This window comes from Pezoporus wallicus, unplaced genomic scaffold (assembly GCF_028554395.1).
Source record: "Pezoporus wallicus isolate ANWC-B61680 ecotype Strahan unplaced genomic scaffold, APGP_CSIRO_Pwel_v1 contig_6999, whole genome shotgun sequence".
Classification (NCBI taxonomy): Eukaryota; Metazoa; Chordata; class Aves; order Psittaciformes; family Psittacidae; genus Pezoporus; species Pezoporus wallicus.
In genome coordinates this window covers 4,908,112-4,930,982 of record NW_026640180.1, presented here as the reverse complement: position 1 = coordinate 4,930,982, position 22,871 = coordinate 4,908,112, and the positions used below count along the sequence as shown (strand labels likewise).

The 22,871-nt window shown below is 39.6% G+C and overlaps 1 protein-coding gene across 2 annotated transcripts in view; it reads left to right on the top strand.

Annotated features, from left to right (window-relative positions):
* PPP3CA (protein phosphatase 3 catalytic subunit alpha) overlaps positions 1-22,871 on the top strand; it is a 187,999-nt gene that overhangs the window by 64,626 nt on the left and 100,502 nt on the right. For both annotated transcript variants that reach the window (XM_057418029.1, XM_057418028.1), the window contains exon 2: positions 13,540-13,740. In XM_057418029.1, coding sequence (XP_057274012.1) covers positions 13,540-13,740 — 201 coding nt within the window. The remainder of the gene's footprint in view (positions 1-13,539; positions 13,741-22,871) is intronic.

Sequence of the window (22,871 nt, the reverse complement as noted above, 5' to 3'; positions counted from 1 at the left end):
CACTTTGAATTCAGCTGGAATGTCTTGTTTGAGATAGTGAGACTTTAAGATGTATACTTCCCCCAGATGTTTACAAGGGCAGCACTCTCGGAAGTGACCAGTTGTTCACATCTGCACAATGGGATGTTACTGGTCAGCAAACCTAGAGAAGCATTTTTAATTGCTCGGCGACGTGGGGGTTTTGTGTGAAAAGGGACTAGAAGTAGATACAGCCCTTGGTACTTCTTTCTAGTTCTGTATAGGTTTAATTTATAAAATACATAATCTGTTGCCATCTGGATGCCAACACAGGGCACATAAATTCGTTGCATTTTCTGTAAATGTAATTCACTCCTTTATTATTAAGCATACAAGAGCGTCAGCAATATGTCTTGATGCCACTATGGTGTGCGTTATTTCCTCAATAGATTGTTTATTAGATACAAAACATGTGAGAGTGCTTTGTTTAGAATAATTGTGCACAGATAGGCATTATAAGTATTTTGCATCCTTGTGCAATGTCTGTTCCCCTTACAGGCACTTCTGCGTTTGCTGCAGAGGGTGCAGGGTAAGAGTAGCTGAAAATCCCTTCAAGAAGTATAATTATATTTTTAATTGTGCAAAGCTGAAGGTATTTGAAAACAAACAAACAAAACCCCCAGAAAAACCCAAACCTAAATCAAACCGCAAAAAACTTAAAAACCTAAAGCCAAAGGAACCACAAAACCTCTTCATTTTGAAATTATTTAGGGCAGATTGCTTGGTTTGGGATACCTCTGTGTGTTTTAAAGGTGTGCTTGCTTTTGTTACGCTGTTCCCCAGAGTAACTGTTGCCTTGGTCACAGCACATTCAAAGAAGCAGTGATGAGGTACTGGCTATGCAAATCTTCAGGCACCGTTCAGGACTGTTCCAGTGTTCCAGTTAATGATATTATATACTCTTTTTCAATGTCATTCTCGCATATGACCAATCCTGGGTGAGCTTTGCCCTTTCTCTGAACAACAAACCGCTTTGCAAAGGCACTCATCCTCTTACCAAGAGGAGAACAAGAGCAAGCCTTGACAGAGATGGTTTGATGTAGTCGTTTTGTAAGTACCAGGCATCTGCAGGATCCCACTGGAAGATCAGCTGAGAGATGTGGCAGATAATTTGCTCCTTTTTGTGATGTTTTCGCCCAGCCTAGTCAGAGTTGCATCAAGGCGTTACCATGCAGTGTCATCTCAGAGGTTTCGCTGCACGTGTATTGTGAAATCACAGATCAGGCTTACAACATGGTGAGCCAGGGGTTTTGAAGATGTGCTACATCCAAAGTTTGCCTTCAAAGCAGACCTGAAAGAAGGAATGATGCCAAAATGGAAATATTTCTAACTTTTGTATGCCTAGGGAATTACCTGATTTTATGCTGGTATTTTTACTCCCATTTGATTTTAATGGCCAGTTGTACACCAGAGGTTCTGTAGATTGTGTAGGAGAAAGAAAAAATGTGTGAGGGTTCATTTTGTTGGTTGTTGTTTCCTAAGGGTTTATTAAAACTGCATGAGTGCATACACATGTGAAAAAGTTAAACAAGAGAAGGTCTGTGTGTGGTTACAGAGCTGTTTCAGAAGGTGTTGACCACCAAAACTGTTTTCCCTTCTGCCTCTCTTGCACCAGTGAGGTGATCTGCATGAAGCAAGAACCAGTGAATTCTCTGGTCTTGTGCCCTTTCATTTGAGTTGTGAAGTATGTCTTTTATCTGTGGGCCCTTATTATATGTTCAATGCAAACCCATTGTTCAGCGTGAGAAGTAGCTGCAGCCTTAGAAAGATGATGCTTTCATTTGCAAGTAGCAGGAGCTAGCCCCTTGATATTTAAATAAAAGCTCTAAAACCCCATGTTCCACTTCAGTAAGAGTTGTTTTCCTTGAGTCAAGATGATATGCAGAAATCAGGTAATGCATCTAACAAAACAGAATAGTGCAGCACACTCTTAGAGAGGAAAAAAACAGGCAGCTCATTCGTGGATTGTATATGCTGGATGGCTTCTTGGTGCTCAGTAGTGACTATGGCTTCTCTAGGACCTGCTTTGAGTTATGCTGCTTTGAATAATAGGCCAGCTATATTGGTTAGGTCTGTAAAGTCAGTATTATGATATTTCAGAGAGATAAATTCCTATTTCTTGCTATGGTCATTTAAAAAAATTCTACTGAACCTTACAGTTAAACTCATCTCTTGGTAATGCAGTGAGCAAATGGCTCGAGAGATGAAGAACTAGTGAAAATGGGTAGGATAGTTTTATCATTTGCAATCCATTGGTGAATGGATCTGGTTTTATATTTCCATGAGCTATAGCATCTGTGTCTTCTCGTCTGGCCATTTTTTATGCCCAGCAACCACCAAATTTTAAAAGTGGAAGTGATCTTTGGAGCAGAAAGCAAGAGTTTAATTCCCACACTGCCGGGTCCCCAGATCTGACTAGGTTGCGGTGTCACATTTTCTCTCCTGCCATCTGATCCAGGGCTTTTGCATCATCTTTGGGAAAGTATTTTATGTTTGGTCAGGTTAGGGGAGAGGACTTCCAAACCTCATCTTGGCCAGGTCTATAGCTGAGATGTTCACCAAGAGTAGAGGAGAGCTAAGAGTATTGAGCTGAGGTCTCTCAGTACTTCACTGAATAAAGTGAGCTCTGGCTGATCGAAATTAGGTCTTGGTTTGAAGTAATAGTGACCTGTTCTACACTAAGGGATTTGAGACTTGAGGTGTGACTCAAAGGGCAGTTAGCAGATGGAGTCCTTTCTCTCTTCTTGGTTTCTCTCTGGTGACTGTTCTCATTCATTGGCTTTCTTGGGAAAGGTGCTGGAAGTCCTGTTGTGCCATGCTGTTCTCCATGTGGCATCCTTCACAGAGCCACCAGGCTCAACACACACCAGCGATGACAGAACCGAGTACTCCGATGCTGAGGTCTCTCTGTGGGTGTAGTCACTGGCAAGCAAAGATTAAATTGCTTGCACACAAAAGGCCTGGGAATAAAGCATGGGTCTCTGATTCTTTTGTAGCCTCATAAAGCTGCTTTTTTTAAACTCCTGTTCTGCTTAAGAACAGGATGTTTCAGAGAGTATCAGCAGAATGGTAAGTTTAGACAGGTTTATTTTTATCCAACACATTTGTTACGCAGCAATTGAGATATGAGGGAAGATATGGTTTACAAAAAATATAAAAGCATCTTTAATAAATAAAAGGAGGATTTGGATTAAATATCCTTTTAAATACAGGAGCAGAAGCTTATACTAAGGGCTTTGAAACTCTATTGCTGCCACATATACACAGAAAAAACCCAGAACAACAGCTTTAAAAAAAAAAAAAAAAAAAGCCTATTAAAGTACATGATGGTTTAACTACCAAAAACTTGCTTTTCAAATATTTTTTGATTTTTGTTATCCTGCATGGTTGGTCTCTTTTCCCAATTAGCAAGCGATAGGCCAGAGGTAACGGCCTCAAGCTACACCACGGGAGGTTCAGATTGGGTATTAGGTACAATTTCTTCACCAAGAGGGTGGTCAGGCATTGGAACAGGCTGCCCAGGGCAGTGGTGGAATCACCATCCCTGGAAGTGTTCACAAACCCTGTAGATGAGGCCCTTAATGGCCTGGTTTAGTGGTGGAGTTGGCAGTGCTGAGGTAATGGACTTGATGATCTTAAAGGTCTTTTCCAACATGGTTGATTGTATGAGTCTGTGTGTTATTTTTAAAGTAAAACCAACTTTCTGCAGCAGTCAAGTTTAGATGATGGAAAGAAATACGCTTTGGAGATGAATCCAAGGCAGAATTTCCATGTGGATGCTCCATGGTGTAAGGGCCGGTAGAGACGAGATATGAAAACTGAACAAAAATATCAGGGCTGATTCACAGCTACATTACTTCAGATTAATGCCAGTGTCACTGGGTTTGATAAATTTTATTTAGATGTCAAGTAGAGCAGGCTGAACCCTGTTTCAAATCTGTGTAATCTGTTAATGCTGGATTAGAAAGAACATTTGCTTAATGGCATTACAGTGACATAGCGTGGTGGTGAATGTGGTCCATAATCTTCAGCACTGATCTATGTGAACTGTAATAACATCACAAGAAAATTAGTTCTTTGACTGCGTTAGAAGAACAAGTTGTCATTGGGAATCAGTTCCTACAACGTGCTGGAAGAGTTTCCATTCTTTTCATCAAGAGCAAGAGGCACTGTCACTTAAAGGGCCCATGGAGGGTTCACATACCCTTTGTCTTTTGCTTGTGTACTTTCTGAAAATGAAGGGCTGAATTTCCCTATTAAAGGGTCTGGTCTGAACTGGCAAGTAGTATCTCTGATATCAGGGAAGAAACAAATTGTGCTGAGCATGTGCTGAGTTCATTAAAGCTCAGTTCCAGCAGAAGCCAGTTATTTAAACTGTCTTTGGGTATTTAGTAAAGGCTATGGTGTCTTTGTTTTGTTTTGTTTTCTTCTTTTTTTTTTCCAGTATGACTCTGTGTAATGTGTTGTGTATGTTCCTAACTCCTGATCCAGCCGAAGCAAAACCGTGCTGTGAAGACTGTTGGTATCTAGCTGTTAAATTGCAGAGAAAAAGAAAAAAAAAAACCCTAAAAATTACTACTATCTTCTTATGTTGCTATTTTTTCCAGGTATGTGACCTGACCCCTACACAAGAAAGGGCAGTTGCTGGATTGGTAATAGGTGTAACCTGGCACAAAGTGATTTTCATATAATGAGGTGCTCTTTTTTTCATGCCTATCCATTTCCTATTTATTGATTATGGCTGAACAAGCAGAATTCAGTATTAGTGTAATTCTGAAATGGTGTTTTCCACACTAATACGTGTGGAGCTTAGCCAGCCCTCATGCAACATAAAGCAGTGTTAGTATGGATTCACTTCTGCAGAGTTACGCTGATTTAAAGCTTCTGTCAAAGGCAAAAATGCTACTAGAACAATCAAACCTGTTCAGGAGTGAAAAAACCATCAACCAACCAAACAGCATCAAGAAAAAACAAACCCTGAGCCAAAAAAAAATCCCCAACAAACCATCAACTTCTGTTTCCAACTATTTTTTAAGGTTAATTTGGCTCCTGCTGCACTTAGGCCGTACACATACTTATATTTGTAAGGCTTTACTCTTTAATTTATACAGCTTTGGCCTTGTCTGACTGATTTATGAAGTGCAGGTGTAGATCTTCTACTTACTGCATGACTCATGACCAGCAAAATAATAAACCAGGTTAACATTTACAGATAGGCAGGATTTTTTTATTTAGTTCGCGTGCTATAGTTCAGACATTAATATTTTGTATGTTTCTCGCATCCTGATACTTATTGGCTTGAATAAGGTTTTGGGGTTTTTGTTTATTTTCTCCAAGGCTTGCCTTTTGTTTTAAAAAAAAAAAACCCAAACCTTAAAACCAAACCCTAAAACTTACACAATTCAAAGATTCTACTTTCATACCCTTTGGTTGGCATTGGCAGCTTAGACCCTGGAAGATATAGGCAGTAAAATATGGAGCTTTTATTGTTCCTATCCCCTTGCCTTCAGCCTTCAGGGCAAAGACTCTTTGGGCAAGGTGTCCATTGCTAGATTCCAGAAATGTCCTAAATTTGAAATGTAAGATTTATTTTTGTAAAGGATTACTTTGTAATGCTAGCAGGGATTTATTTCCATATCTTCTGCTGGTGAATAGCTTCTTTGGAGCAAAAGGTGAGGCGGTGGTTCTTATTCCAGGAAGCAGCTTCTGCAGGCTGGCATTTAAGCGGGGCTTCTGTAATATGTAGTATTTAAACAGTGTTAGAAAACACAATATCTGCAAATAAAGGTTTCCTTACCTGCACTTTCTCACCTCTCTTTCTAGGACTAGTTTTAACGAATTTGTGTCACTAATGCCAGACTATGCACAGTGGTCAATTTTTGGAAGCTACATCTTCATTGTATTTAAATCTCATCTTGGTGGAGCAGCTTTGGAAGGGAAAGGATGTTTATTTTTCTGCCTTTTCACATGTCACTGTCACTTAAATCTTAAAGCTAAGCTGATTTCTGACCAGACTTGGTAATGGTATTCCATTATGCTCAAAAGGTGTGAGAGAGTCTTAGTTAAGACTTCAATTTCTAGTCAAGGAGTTGTTTGCAATGTTCCTTTTGGCTACATTACCACATTGGAGACTGAAATTTGGTAGTGTCAACTGACTGAAGTAGGTTGAATGAGGAAGTTGGAAAGAAATGGTGCCATAAATGTGGACTGATACCTGAAGGTCATTCAGGTCCTAGAATTGATTATTTTTTTTCCCAATAGATTGAAATCATTCCACATGCGATCACTTCCTAATCACTTCTAACTAGGAACAATAGTGAAGTCTTATTGTAGAAAGAAATTATCCATTACTCAAGTATTTTGGGAGATGCAGGAGTGTGCCTGATTCCTTATCTAAGTCTTGGAAGACCTTTGGTATTTTCCACTGTTACAGGTTTTTTTCCCCGACTTTGTTTTCTCCAGATGAATTGTTCCTATAAAGGAATTTAAACTCTGGATAATTATTGTTCTCTGTTCCAAAGGCTAATAAAAACAAAGCTCAACAGTATGCAGTTGGAGGCCTATGGAAAAACTTGGGTGTAACACACAAAGTAGAAAAACAAATTTTTCTGATGAGGCCAGGAAGCTACAGTCACATTTTCCAGTTTTAACTGTATGTGTTGGTCCTAACTGGGAATGTTTCCTGTTAAACTGAATTTTTCCCCTCTATTTAATTTCATAATTCTTTTTTTAAATCCGTAAACTGTGAACATGAGAGGATAATAAATGTCAAAGATACTTGTGTGTGATCTCTAACACAGGCAAAGAATCCATTTTTGTACTATTTTATGGGGATGTGTGTTGCTTTGTGGTCTGTAAGACCAGTAGAATTTGGTTGCTTATTCTAGTAGTTGTCCAAAAGATACTCTGGGAATGCTGTTAGTAACAAACACATACTCTACCACTTCATATTTCAAAGAGAACCTTTTCTTTGAATTATGAGGCTTTTATTTCATCCAAGGCTTTTAAAGTGTACCTCCTTCCGTTCCCCTTTCCAACCTGTACCTCTTCCTAGATTCTCAGGGTATGCCCTCTGATGTGTCTGAGCCTGTAAACGTTCTTCGGTAAAATATTTTGTGTCATCATTTTTTCAGGTACTTTTGAGAAACTGAAAAACATTTTTATTGCTGATTGTTTTACAATGTTTGAATATTGGAGCTAGATCTGGCTGGTTATAGTAATTCAAATTTATGTGTGTTACTGATACCAGTGCTTTAATTTAGTACAAAAGTATTCAGAGTGGTTGGGGTGGGTACATGTGAATCAATTCGCCAGACAGAAATGAAACTTCAAAGGGAATCTTGTGTGTTTGTCCAGGCATTCGTGTGTTTTATTACTCTTCATTTTTTTTTCTGTATGTGGTTATTTAGGGTGCTATAGCTACTTATGGTTGTTCAAGTATAATTTGAAGTGAGTTTATGTGAAGATCAGTTGCATTCATTTGAAGAATTGAATCATAGACTCTTAGAATAGTTAGGGTTGGAAAGGACCTTAAGATCATCTAGTTCCAACCCCCCCAGCCATGGGCAGGGACACCTCACGCTAAACCGTATCACCCAAGGCCTTGTCCAACCTGGTCTTGAACACTGCCAGGGATGGAGCATTCACAACCTCCCTGGGCAACCTATTCCAGTGCCTCACCACCCTAACAGGAAAGAATTTCCTCCTTATATCCAATCTAAACTTCCCCTGTTTAAGTTTTAACCCATTACCCCTTGTCCTGTCACTACAGTCCCTAATGAAGAGTCCCTCCCCAGCATCCCTATAGGCCCCCTTCAGATACTGGAAGGCTGCTATGAGGTCTCCACGCAGCCTTCTCTTCTCCAGGCTGAACAGCCCCAACTTAACGCAACAGCACTTTTCCATGGACTATTTCTTTAAGCAGTATTGACTAGCTTGCGCAGTGGAACCCTCAGGTATGTGAAGCGGCATATCTTGTTCTTGAGTGACATTGATTTAATTATGTCTTTAAACAAATACAGCTGTGAGCTGCTCTGATTACACTGCAAGGCCTTCTTAGCCATGAAGAAAAATTAATGCTAAATTTCTGTAGGAATCCTTATGGTTCCTTAGGATTTTATATTGTAGAATTTATTTTTTTTTCTCCCCAGATTTCAATTTCTGACAATTTTACCATCCAGGGAGCAGAGGCAGTAAAAAACAGTCCTCAAATACATAATGCTTTAAAGTAGCAGGCGATAGCTTTGTCTTTTAGAAAGGGGTTACTAATTCCAGAGGTGTTTCAGAGTCACAGTAGGTTCCAGGCAGGCCTTGCATCAAGTGTGCCTACTCTACTGACAGTAGCTAATGTAAGATGAAACCTGATCATTTTGGTTAGAAAACATTCAGAAAATGAGTTCTGCTTTGAGTTCCACAATGAAAATTGGTTTTGGTTTGAGTTTTATCCTGTCATATAAACTGCTGGGGTTTTTTTAACAGTTAGAGACATATTTTCCTATCTAAAATGCAAGTGGACAAAACCCTACTATGAACCCGTACATGTTATGAATCCTATAGTGCGAATTTTGGTATTGAAAAGGGATTCTGTCTTCTAAATAACTCACTCTTCTGTATGAGACTCCTCAAAAATACTTGCTAAGGAAAAAGTGTAGGTTAAAAAAAGATCCCAGTGATCCAATATGCTTGAATGGTGAGTCATCCATGTTCTGCCTGAAGAAATCTGTGGAGGGGAGTTTGTCGTGTGAGAACCCAATGTCCTTAATGGCTGAGCATTTTTGGCAGTGTCCTTTGCCTTTCCCGCCACTTTGGTGATCCTTGTGCTGCCTGGGAGGTTTCGCTCTGTTCTCTATCGCATCTGTGGATGGCAGTGATTCATCCTCTTGTTCCTGTCTGTCACCTGAAATCAGCAGTGTTCCTGAGAAAAAGTAAAACAAAATTCGTCGTTCCTTCCCTTTTGGTTCATAGTAACCCTGGTAAGACCAAAATCTATAGCCAACTCTACAGGAACATGCTCAGAATTATGTCAGAAAAGTCTACCTTTGGCTGCTTCTTTATATACTGGTCAGACATAGCATGGTACAGAAATACAGAGCTCTGATTAAATAGTAAATGCCCCAGTACGGCGGTTGTTACTCTTCAGCACGAATGGCCAAGAATATGCCATGACTTGAACTGAGTTGTAAAATGGGGTTAGATTTTCAAAGTCAGCCTGCAAAAAATGATAGTTAACCATTAAAAATGTTCCTGGCTTTCAAAAATGCCGTTTTGTTGGCATTCCTGAGATGACAGGAAAATTTTATATGTAGTAGGTTTGAAGGTTATGAGTAAGTAGATAGGAAAAAAATCAAGCTGCAGTGACCTGACTTTTTTTTTTTGTATGTGTAGTGTGAATGTTGGCCCATTTAATAACTTGCGCTCTAGCCACTGCTACAGTGCAAATGTTTCTCAAAATGGAGAATGTCAAATTGCCATCAGACAAATGCAATGCATTGGGTTATTGAGATGACGATAGTTACTGGTATGTTTTCTCTGCAAACGAAAACATATTTCTCATGTAAGTGTGATGTGGTACAAACAGCTACATACAGTCATACAGCATAAGTTATATGAAATTACAAGACAAGCATTACAGAGGGAGGTAATTTGGGAGAAACTCAAATATTGATAGCTTTTCTTATGCGCAGCCTCTGAAAGCATTATTTTAGTGTACAGCTTCATTTAAAAATGAATAATATATAAACAAAATAATGCTTGCTTTGCCGCATGCTTGTATTTTATTCATGTATGCACACATGGTCCACTCTAATTAAGCACAGCTCTGTATGTTTTATTTATTTGTTCTAGAGAGGCTGCTTAATATTTGAGAGAAACAGTAATGATGTGTCTGACCTTTACAATGGCTGTGTTAATGGTAAGATGGGTTTTGCAGGAGCCTGCAAGAGCAGTAAAATAGCAGGTTGATCTTTTTCTCCATTTGCTGGAACATGCTCAAGAGACCTGAAAGCACAAGAAAAAAAGCCCAACCAGAAAGTGGTTAAAGAGTATATTCTTGTGTTTTCAGATCTCAGGAGGATGCTACTGTCAGGCTGAGGTAAAGAGTTAAAAACTTTGGTTCTTTCCTTTTTGTTGTGGTCTGTTTTATTACAAAACCACCTGGATGTATGTAACTGTAAGGGTAGTATTTCCCATGATGAATAGTTGGTGTTGGGGTTTTGTTTTTTGGTTGTTTTTAAATAACAATATAAATAAATAAATGTAAAGGGAGGAGGAGAGCAGTCCAGATTTTAGGTTTTGCAGAGTATGGATAAGTGTGCCTGCTTCTCTTGTGTGGTGGTCTTATAGTGGGATTTGTCACTAAACTTCCTAAAAACAACAAGGGGAATGCATATGCAATTTTTATTGCCTCTCCCTTTTTTTTAATGGCCTTTTCTTAATAGAGATTCATACCTCCTTCTCAAAAACATGCCCTGAGTCTGTGTGGTGGTGACTAGCTCACTGCTGGTTCAGACCACCACTCCTTTCTCCTCTTGCCTCTCCCTTGTGGCTCCTTTCCCAGCTCCATGCTTTTCCCTGTTGTGCATGCTGTGTGCACAGTTGCTGTCTGATAAGGCTCCTGGTTTTATTTCTGTTTAAGGCAAAACCACTGGGAGCGGAAGAGTTGCTTGTTGCAAGCACTGATAGAATAGATTTTGAAAAAGCTGAAAAAGAAAGCAGGTATGGAGAATCTGATGTATCCATCCCTATGTATTCAGAAGGTAACATTGCTATATATAAAGCAATAGAAATTAAATGTTTGTTATATTTACAACAGGATTTTGTGGGTGATACCAGCAGAGAACAATGTTGAACCGACTTCCACAGGAACGTGACTGTTTGTTGCGTTGTTCGTCTGTGGAAGCTCTGTGTATGTGTACATACAAAATTAATATTCTCATAATGGAAGATGCACTTTGTGGGCTATTCAGTCACTCATGTTTTTGCTAATTAATCGTGAGTCATCTGCTATTGGAACAGTATCTTCTTCTTTAATTACCCACTGGTACATGTTTGTTAGAACCCTGCCTGCAGAGCTCATACAGTGCTGCAGTGTATGCCATTTTCTTCCCTTAATCAGCAGGTAACATTTCATGGCCTTTGTTTTCTTGATTGCATGTCTGTTTTGCTTTGTCTTTATAAATGTAAAAATCTCCTTTCAGCATACATGCGTAACAGTGGTTACCTCCAAGTTAGTAGTATGCGTCATACATAGGCTTTTACATTGTGATGCCTTCTGAGAAGAACAGAGGCCGAAGGAATACACGCTTCTTCCACCCAAACTGATTGGAGAGAAACAGCAACTTTGCCTTCTCCTCCTTCATACAGGATCATGCATGAAGGAAATGTGAGATCAATAGGACTAGCTAGATGTCGCCCAGCCAGAAGGGCTGAGCAGATAGGGCCCTCTATAGACTGATAGGTGCAGCCTCATGTTCACAAGCCCTGGTGCTCACGGGGTGGAGTTCAGCCACCCGAATATCTGTTGGAGGGACAGCACAGTAAGGCATAAGCAATTCAGAAGGATCCTGGGATACACTGATGATAATTTCCTTCTCCAAGTGATAGAGGAGCCAACAAATAGAGGTGCTCTGCTGGACATTATTCTCATCAACAAAGAGGGGCTGGTGGAGAACGTGAAGCTCAAGGGCAGCCTTGGCTGCAGTGATCATGAAATGGCAGAGTTCAAGATCCTGAGGACAGCAAGGAAGGTGCACTGTAAGCACTACCCTGGACTTTAAGAGAGCAGACTTTGGCCTTTTCAGGGATGTGCATGGTAGAGCACCATGGGAGAAAGTCCTAGAGGGAAGAGGGGCCCAAGAAAGCTAGCTAATGTGCAAGAATCACCTCTTCCAAGCTCAGGAGTTGAGGTCGCATCTCAGCAAGGAGGAAGTCTGGTTTTGGTCTTTAACAGCCCACCTTTTATCATAGAAGTACCATTTAAAACATTTAGTCATTTAAAGCAGTCTAGGAGTTCTTGTTGTTTGAGTGAAAAGATCATCATGGATCTGTGTCAGGGCTTTTCAGAGATGTATTTTATCTTCATTGTGGGTTGTAGGTGTCATTGCTTCTGGAGAGCAGTTGGGTTTCAGTATATTTCAAAGAGCCACATCCATCAGTCACCACCACACCGTTTAAGTGAATGGACTACTAGGGCTGGGGCAGCAAAAGGGGAAAGAATTGGGGGGTGGGGAAAGAGGTGAAGTTGGAATTTTCTGATCTGTGTTTAAAATATCAGTGGAAAATAACTGCACAAAGTTAAATTGTTTTTTATATGCTCTGTTACTTCTGGTGGTGTGAGAGTTCTTGACTTGGGCTTTAAATTATGTTTGTGATGCGTGGGTTGTTTCTGAAGTACACTGATTGTGAAATGAGGAGGAAATTGAAGCTAACAGATGTAGTGGTCCACTGCATTAGGGTTTCGTGTCTCATGATGTGGCAGAGCTGCCTGTAAGATACTCCGTGGCAGACAAAGTCCTTTGTCAGGGATGGGGTTGCACTGCAGATGCAGTCAGCTGAGACCAGCCTTGATGCTTCTTCCTCTCTCTGCTCGGATCTCCCAAATAACCTGACCCTCCTGCAGCTGTGGCAGGGATCAGTGTAATTACCCTGTGGCTGGTGAAGCAAGCAGTGCCTACTGCCACTCTGAACTGTGAGGGAAAGGGGGTTAAGCTGGGATAACGCTCCAGCTTTCTCCTGGCAGCTGACAGCCTTCTTGCTCCAGCTGGCTACAGGAGAGCCAGAGCAGGAGCATCAAGTTTACTGTGCGTCTCAGACTTACGTGAGAGCAGCATGGTTACTGCTGTGTTGCTAGGACAACCTGCCTCTTTATTCATTTATTTCCAACTTCAGTCTGATGTATCCTTTGCCCTGCCTTTGCTGGAGCAGTCTGGTTGGCACTCAGGCATGTTTTAATGGGCTTCAAATATATTTTATGTAGCTATCACTTGCACAGGGAAGACATCTTCCATCTCCTTACCCCAGGTCATTAGGGAGAGGTCTGTCTTGGATTTTAGCATTTTAATTGGAAAGTGTATATGCATATCCATGCACAGAAATTCAATATTGCACTTATTTGTGTATTTTATGCCCTTAATGGAAAGAGAGGGTTAGATCAGTGGTTTGTAAGTGCTACTAGAGCAGTTTAAGCTCCATTCCCTTCTTTTCCTGATATTCGCATGCTTTCTGGGGAGCTTGTTTGAATGTATCTACCTGTAAATATGGTCTAAATCTTCCTCTCATTGTTTTTGTAAGCACAAATTAGTTGTTCTTGCATGTGCGAATAATGTAGCCTGCCACATAAGTGTACTTTTAATAGTACCTGTGGTAATCTATGTAGAATTTAAACCACAAATCATAAAAGGCAGTAGAAAGTTCATGTTGACGCTGTTTTGAAGCAGAGATGTCTTTTGATAAGTGTCATGATCAGTGACAGAGGCTTTGCTGTAAAAAGTGACCAGATGTTTTTGTCTTTTTTTTTCCACTCAGCTGTCCCGTTTCCTCCAAGTCATCGGCTCACAGCTAAGGAAGTGTTCGATAATGATGGAAAACCTCGTGTGGATATCTTAAAGGCACACCTTATGAAAGAAGGGAGACTGGAAGAGAGCGTTGCTTTGAGAATAATAACAGAAGGAGCTTCAATTCTTCGCCAGGAAAAAAATTTGCTGGACATAGATGCACCAGTTACAGGTTAGTATGGAATTATGATGATGGAGTGGATGGTTGGTAGGCTGGGACATGTTAAGTAATGCAGTAGTGTATGTGGCTACCTCAGGAGCTGAAATGCAGATTGAAAAGCATTTGTTCTCTCCAATACTTGAATCTCACTCTTGTCTGCTGCCACTAGGATAATGGAGGCCATCAAGCAACTTGTAAATTAGAGGAAAAGATCACATCTTCTGAGCCCTTTCTGTTTCTAAGGCAGAGAACATTTTTAGTCTTTAGGAGAAGGTTAAAATGACTTTCTTAAGCTTGAAAAATTACCTGGCCTTTTGCACCAGGTATTAATTCCATAATTTTATAGATACCATTTACCATAGGAGTACTGGTGAGATATATGGACAGCACTGGGCTCTGAACCTCATGAAGTTCAAGAAGTCCAAGGGCAAGGTCCTGCACATGGGTCACAAACGCTACTGCAAAGTAGGCAAAGTCTGGATTGAAAGCAGCCCTGCAGAGAAGGACTTGGGGGTGTTGGTCAATGAGAAACTGAGCATGAGCTGGCTTCAGTATGTGCTCGCAGCCTGGAAAACCAGCTGTGTCCTGGGCTGCATCAAAAGGAGTGTGGCCAGCAGGTCAAGAGAGGTGATTCACCCCCTCTTGTCTGCTCTCATGAGACCCCACCATAGCAGGGGTGTTGGAACTAGGTGATCTTTAAGGTCTCTTCTATCCCAAACCATTCTGTCATTCTATGAAGGAATAATGGTGTCAAAGTAAATGGAAATTTTAATTAAATTTGAAGGAAAATAATGACTGTAGAAAAAAAGGAAAAAAATCAGCAGAATTCCAGTTTATGTTGCCTGGAGGATTAATGAATTGTGCTGGTTGCAGAACCCATCCTGCCCTTGACTGTCAGACAATACCACCCACTCATTAATCCTCAGGAAATGCCTTATACTTTGAATTTCCTTTCTAATTGTCCCCTACCTCCGCTTGCATTCTGAATGTATGAATGCATTTGCTTGCTCTAATGTGCCTCCTCCCCTGTTTTGTTACTGTTATCGAATATGAACGCATTTTTGGCAAGAAATCTATCTCTGGCATAAAATGTTAGCTTCGGGGCAAAAGATAACTAGTTTTAACCAGCTTAAATAATGAAACCAGACCATAAAACTTGGTATATGAAGGCAGGTCCTTTTGTCACTTTTGTTTCTCGAGAGCCCTGGCAAAAGTAAAAGAAATAGGTTAACAGGTAGCAGAAGAAGGGTTACTAGTTTTCATTACCAGTACTGGTAGCATTCACCAAAAACTACACAGAAGTAGCAAAATCTTCATTTTCAGGAAACCTTCTCTGAAACTGAAGAGCATAGTGTCTGGACTAGAAAGATGTGCAAGATAAAGCTTCTCATTTTAAAAATGATGTCCAAATAGGGGATTGATTGTAGCTTGACCTGGAGAGGTAATGAGTATCATCTTTTATGTAATAATTAGCATGTCATGCTGCCATATAATTCTGATGGAAAAGGTGTCAATCATGTTGCAGCTGATGGATGAATAAAGGAAAGACGACGAATAAAAGGATTCCCTGAATAGACTGAGAATCAAGTTCTACAGACATTTTCTTTGACACTTAAGGATAAATGGAAGAAGTCATAGTGGTGCAATGTGCAATACCATTGTCCATAACCCATAATTGAGTGAAGTACACAGAAAAGTCTACCTTTTTGTGGATTTTCACTCTTCTTTTTTTGAGTGTGCCTTTTTTTGTTAATCCATTGAAAGATGTAGACTGTAGGAGGGTGGGTCTGGTGTCCTGTGTCCCAGCTGATTTCCTTCAGTCCATATTTAATGTTCTCTTTCTCTTTTTAACTTTTCTCTTTAAGTATTTTTTTTTTTTATTAAATGCTTTTGAAGGCATCAGAATTGCTCGGAATTACATTTTGGAGATTAATCTCCTGAAGGTTACCCCCATTGTATAACACTGGTATAATTTAGGTCTTTGATTCTTTTTTCAGTGGAGCCTACGTCTTCCTTTGTTCCTGCTTTTGAAATTATTCTCACACAGTGATTGTGATAATGCAGTATTCTTCGGAGTGGCTGGTAGCTACTCCCTTTTAAGCTAGTGTAGGAAAGCTGGGCTCCTAATGCTTGTTAGCGGGGTAGCTGAGAAGTGCTAATGCTCTGTATGAACAAACATGAAAGCTGGAGTTATGAAAGCTATCATCAAAAGAAGCTAAAAACTAAATTGTGAGGGGGAGGTTGGGAAAGCTTGTGAGGCATGTTGTTGTGGGCCTGAAAATTTTCTTTGTGTGAGTATCATGACAGCAGGTGGCTGGATAAAGAGAGTATCAATTGACTGATGTAGTGAAAGTGCAAGGTATACAGGCAATTGAGAAGTAACTATGGAGTAGAGGAAAGCTTTTCTCAAACATATGGAAGAACAAACGAAACCATTGGTAGAGTGGAGAAGCAAATAAGTTTTAGGTTTTAGAAATAGCAAGCAGTCCTGTTGAGGAGTGGCAGTCATAAATCATTAATATGGGATCCTTTGTGGGAGATGCAATCATCTTTTGGAAACATAGCCCTGTATCTGGTTAATGAGATGGTGATCATCAAAGAGAAGAGAGATAGAAAAGCATGACTGTTGAAGTAAAAGTATACTGTGGAGTGTCACTGTACAGTGGCATACTTGATGAATGTTAAAGAAAATTCAGAGTTGTTTGTTTTTTCTTTCAAAGCCTTGTGCAGCCATCCTTGAGTTTGAATTTTTTTTTGTTCTTTTTAAGGGGTGAATAATAATCCTCAGAAAAAATATCAGCATTCTGTTTATAAGCAGTCATGTGAAATAAAGTGGGTACATAGAAGACCTGAATTTGAGTGAGAAGATGACTTGTATAATGGGGGAGGCATGCAAAGAGCTTGAATATTGAATGCAGAATCCATTATTTTGCATACATGTATAAAACTTACTCTGTGTCTGTGGTTATCTGGAAGTACCAATGTAATTGTCATTTTGAAGTTGTACATTTTGTTTTCAAATCTGGCAAGGTTATAAGCCTTTTTAAGTATTGCTAAGGAATTAATTTGTAACCTTAGCTCAAATTCAATCATTTTCTACATACATATGTACATGCATGCATAGTCTGCTACAGTTCTGGCTTAGAAGCAAGGTGAACAGTTGTTGCACAGCCTGAACTGAGAAGAGACTCCAAGTCCTCTGTTAGCGGAACTCTTATATCTGGGAAGTACTGAGGCAGCTTTGTCTTGACTCGTGAATGTGGGTTGGGAAGGATGGAGAGAATTGGGTCAAAAGTGAGTGTATTGAGCGTGAAGCTGAAAGTAGGGATGGAAAGTGGTAACAGGGCTGTTCAGCGGATGACAAGGAGGTGGCTGAGTCTGGCTACTTGATTGAAGACAAGAATTTGTGATAGAGGTGGAAAGTTGGGAGACAAGAAATGGTGGAGTCAGAGGTTAGGAGAGCATTGCTGAGCAGGCAAAGTAGGAAGATGAGGAAGAGGTTGACTGGGTTTTGGGACTAGGTGGGCAAGGTACCCAGTGTGGGATGTGAAGGGGCACATGGTGGAGTAGGTTTGGCTGTCTTACGACTGTCAGCAGTGAGGGTCTGCCATAAGGCTGTGCAGTCATCTGTGTTTCCATTGTAGGGAGTAAATGAGCCATACACTCTGGACTACCAGCGCACTTTCTGGTCGCATGCTGCACCATGGGGAATGTCCATGCCAACCTTCACTCACTAGGCAATAGGCAAACGACAAAAAGACAGGGAGACGCTTTCCACAGATGAACTGTTCCTGTTTTCATCTGTGCCCTTTTCTTTTGGAGGCATGTGGTCTCCGTCTTAAGCTTGTGGGTTTAATGATTTTGATCTACCACTAGACTACAGCTGTTCAGTGTTCAGAGGAAAGATGTCTCTATGGCAGCCTTAGAATTTCCAGTCCTGTTTTATGTTCATAACAGTCTAATTACACATGGAGAAATTGGCTCATTTTTAATAGCTTTTTTTCTAGAAGGCTATGGCAGTATATCTCTGAACCTCCCTGATGGCAATATTTACTGGAGTCACGCTCCAAAGAAGAGTTGTTAATGCCAGATTTCAAATTGCCTGCATAGCTTTGTTGTGGCCTTATATAATAAGTTCATTACTATACAGAGCAGTTCTGCACAAGTGACGTGCACTACCCTTTGCTTGATGACTAATTACCTGCTTGTGTTTATGGGTCCTCACTTCCAGATCCAAAATCTGCTGTTCTTCAATACGGAGCACTAACTGCATGCCAACCATGTGTCGCTTTGACTTCAGTGCATGGTTAACTTTATTTCTATGTGTATATACATATATACCTCTGTATATTATAAAATTATCTATAAAATGAGAAGCTCTTTGATGGCAATATTGCCTTCTTTGGCTCCTACTCTGTAAAATGGACCTTTTAGTTCACCTGTGTTTTGAAGACAATAATTCACATGTCTTCTGAAGTGATGGGATACTGCTGTACTGAGAGGTGTTAAAAGTATGCGAGCACTCTGATCATCAAAGTAAGGTTCATAGAAGTTTTGTAACTAAAACGCATTTCACACAAGTGAAGGGAATACAACTTGAAAGTTGCTCACTGCGTGAGTATTGTTCGTTCTGTCCACTGCATGAAAAAGAGCAGAAAGTGACTGTATAATTAAGGACTTGTAGCATAATGTATGTGCAGTAGAGGTTGTACTAGAAACCTTAATTCTGACACATCCTAAATACAGAGGGTTTTTTTTGCCAGCGTTTGTGATGTTCCCTTTAATTACTAGGTGTATGATTTATTGACTTGAATGGGTCTCAGTTCACTGTTTGTTTTCAAAGCAACCAAAACTGTGCTTTTGGAACATGGTAAATTGTTGTTTTCCAACATCTGTAAAAATTACCACCTGCAAGTGATGAAATAGTGTTATTAATCTGGAGGGGCTGGGATTAAACTACAAAACCCCATATTGCAGAATTTTATTTCAACAAAGTAGCTGATGGCAACAGCCAATTCCAGCTTTGAAGCTAGATCTGATTTTGAAGTTAGCTGTTTTGAGCAGAACAGGTTGTGCTTAGATGACCTTCACACCTTAACATTTGTGATTTTAGTTTATATCTCCTTAAATGACATACTTAACTACAGGGTACATCTGGAACTCTTAGTGGTATATTTATCTAATGTCTATCATTGTGTGTCTTTGCTTGTACCTTTTGGTTTATTTTTCCTGAGGATATTGTTAGATTTACAGGTACTGAATGAAAATCGCATGATACCTCTTGCACATATGACTGCATGAATGAGTAAGCTTGTTAGAAATACATGTTTGTGTTTTCAAGGTAAGTCTCTTTTCCCTGTTGATCTCTATTTTAAAGGTGATTAATGTGTGCTCTGTTCCTTCCTGGAACATTTGACATCTTTCATTTTGCGTACTCATTTTCTGCTACTTTTGATTAGTCTGTGCCCATCACTATTAACAGGAGTTTTCTCCAGTAAATGAAGAACACAAAAACCTAAGTAAGTCATATGCATCTTCATAAACCTGTGGTTTTTTACATATAGTACTTATATATAATGTATGAATGTTCCCAAGGCAGCTGCCTGTGTGCAGATGTTCTCAATTCTGTTTGTGCGGGTGCCACCATCAGCAGTGGCAATGACAGCGGTTCTGCACTGGTGACAATAGCCAAGCCATGTGCAGGCACAGGGGCAGCATCTGGCAGTCCCTCATTTATTAAAAGTGGAAAATAGGTAAAACAAGCATATGCTCTTGTTCTAAACCTGCATGTGCTTCACTGAGAAAGCCCTGACTGCTATCCTGTGTTCAAAGCTTTCTGAAATGCAAGGTGCATGCAGCTCATTATGTGAAAATAGGAGAGCACTGGGTGAAGACAGAATAAAAGCTTATTTTGGAATTTAGAAAGTGACTGTCTCTGCGGGTCTTCCTTGGCCATATTGTTTTCCTTTACTTGTCCTGAATTTTGCAGCTCCTGTGTTTATGCATGTGGTAGATAGAAGAAAACCACTGCTGCTTGCAGAGCCTTCCTTGCTATTCCCTTTGCCTCACATAATGTAAGGTAGGGGAGCATATGTATTCCAAATACATATGCTAGTACTAACCTTGTGCATACTAAAGAGGAATACACCCACTTCCACTTCATTGTAGTGTCTTTGGGTAAAAATTCCACTGGCTTGGTTAAATGCTGCAACAGACTGGAAATAACTCTCCAATTATGTGTAATGTTTGTATTGTAGTGAACGTGCTGAGATTTTTGGGGATTTGAACTCTAAATTGATGGGAAGGGAGAGGCTGTAGTTAACTGGGGATAGCCTGTGGAGCTGGGAGCAGCTGTAACTGTGGTGACCTTTGGAAACCTTTGATGCATTATAGGTCCAGAAAAAACTATAGAGGGAAAGCCCTTTCCTGCCAGCATGTGCCTTTGTGATCTTTGAGGCTTCCAGATATTCTCTGCATCATTCCATGGGACGATAGGGTCTCTTGGGCCTGAACGTTTCCCCATTTTTCCATGTACATTTTTCCTTTGCCTGGTTTCTCTCATTTGTTAGATTAAATAACATTAGTAGGTTGCTAGTGCTGTGCAAGTTAAAACTTTGTAAACGTCAAGAATTCCTAGCTAAAGTGATCAACCCTAAGGCAAGGTAATAAAAGTATTTATGCTCACGTTATAGTAAGGAAGTGATAATGATTAAAACTGCATTGAACTGTAGCACATATGTAATCTATCTGATGCAATTGGATCAGTTCTTTCTGATTTTTACCTTTGAAGAGGTGTAAGATAGAATTCCATCTTGGAAAATAAATGAGATTGCTTCCTGGGGGCCTACAAGTAGTGTAAGATCTATCCATATTAGCACAGCATCAAAATTTGTCTGAAATTAAAATTTCAGTAAAAGCAATTTTAGTTGAAACTTCTCTATTTCACACTTAAGTCATTTAATTTACACTCTAAACCTAATGTACCATGATTACTATTGAGGAAACTATTGAGTTTCCAGGACACTGTTATAAATACAATATTTACTTGCGTGTAATGAAAAAAGTATTTACATGATCAAACTGTGAAACTTCATCCTGAGTGGTTGGTGTCTTCAGACTCAAAAGTCTAAAAGCTAGTTTGAAGTCTAGATGCCAGCAGCTTCTGAGAGTAAGTGTTAAACAGAAGAATCATTGCTTTCCCTTCTTTGCTATAATGCATTCATTAGTCTTAAGAAGCATCTTTAATATTGCTTGTGATACTAAGAGTGAGAGAGTGATTGAGTCTGCCCTTTGAACAAGGGTGCTGGTTTACAGCACAACACATTTTTCTGTGTCTCAGCCAAGTAGTTGTATCTTTCAGTTGTAACTTCTTTAGCTGCTTTAATTGTATTGCTGTCCATTCTGAGAAGTTGCTGGTATTTTGTTCCTTCTAGCCTTAAAATGCAAAAAATGTCCCATATTCCTTGTATAACTTAAATCAGTTTGAGTTTTTGCATTATACTGTTGGACCTGTAGCATTTTTCCTTTATCATAGGAAAATTAACTTCAGCTTCAATGTTAGTTTGACTTGTTTCTTTCTTAATATCAATTCATTGTCTTGTTTGCACAAATAATATGATATTTCAACAGAGCAAGTTGAAACTATGGAAGGGGAGGAAAGGGAAAGTACCAATAGCGCCATTTACTCTTGCATCCTTTTTGAAAACAAATTACAGTCCAATTCTTTTTACATGCCTGTATAAGGCAGATGTGCTTTCTGACATAATAAATGAATTAGACTTTATGAAGAAATATTTGCTATCATTTTCAAAATGTTATATCTACTTTTTTCTCAGTGTATGCTTGAGCACAGTTTGCTGTTGCAATAGTTATTTTCCTTTGCAGATCACTGTTGAATGTTATGAAAATACAGAGAAACCTGCATGTTGAACTCCTGTTAAAAATAAATTTGATATAAACATAGTTTTGAACAGCTAAAGTGAACTTGATTGGATCCTTTAATTCGATTGCTGCTTAACACTGCTCCAGCTATTGTGCACGCTTTATTGAAAACTCATAATACACCAAATCACTTGTGACTTAAACTGGAGCTACTGAAAGAAGGTGGAGATGCAAGGCAGTATATATTAAAATTCTTTTTTTTTTTTTTTTTTTCTGATCTATTCCTTCCCTAAATGCTTCTGTCAGTTCCAGATATACATTGAAGTACGCCTGCCTCCATCTCTGGTAGAACAAAGTTGATTGCATCTTGTATCTTAATTGAGCTGCTTCAGACGTTAGCATCTGAGATCTTGGCAGGGATGATGTTTTCTAGTAGCAGTTGCTTAAAACTATTGTTATTGCCAAGACAGTGGATTTACAGACCGTATTCTTTACAACTGCCTTAGCTGTTCCTTTAAATAGTCCATCTATAGTTAACTTGTATTGGTGCAAAAATCATAGCCAAATAAGCCGAAGTGAAATTGTGGAGTCCGAGGTGCCCTTCAGATATGGAGCTTAGTTGATGCAGTGAAATGGAGGATCAAATACATATTGGGCTTGAAGTCAGCAGAGAAATTGCATTGATTAAAAAATAATCACCAGCAAAAATACAAAACAACTGCTTGCAAATACCTAAGTCTTTATTACTTTGCTCTTATGGCCCTTTGTTTAGCATGTGGGTTCTGCTTCATCATGTAAATACTGATGGCACAGTGTCACAGGCTGGAATTTTTTCTAGGGCTGCTCCAAGAAGACAGTACATCGCAGCAGTGGTGTTTATTGTAGCTTCTCAAAGATTTTTCTGCAACTTGTAAATCGTTTTTTTTTATTTGCTTTGCAATTATGTAGTCGGTGGCACAATTTGAATTAGAACTGGGTAGTTCTGGGTCTTTGACACTTGGATTCTGTTTTGAAAATAACCCTGATGTTTGCACTGTTCAATCCTCATTAGAAAGAAAGAGAACCTTTGTTCTTACCTTTCATGTGCTCTTAGCTTTGCCTAGTTATTCTTCCTTTTGATTCTGGCAGCAGGTTAATTTAACTCAATCTTAGGTTGTAGTTTATACTGGCAAGGGGTATGGGAATGCTGTGGGATCACTGCTGAAATCGCAGCCACCCACGTTCCTTCCTCCCCCATTTTGGATGGAGGAGCTACTGAGATA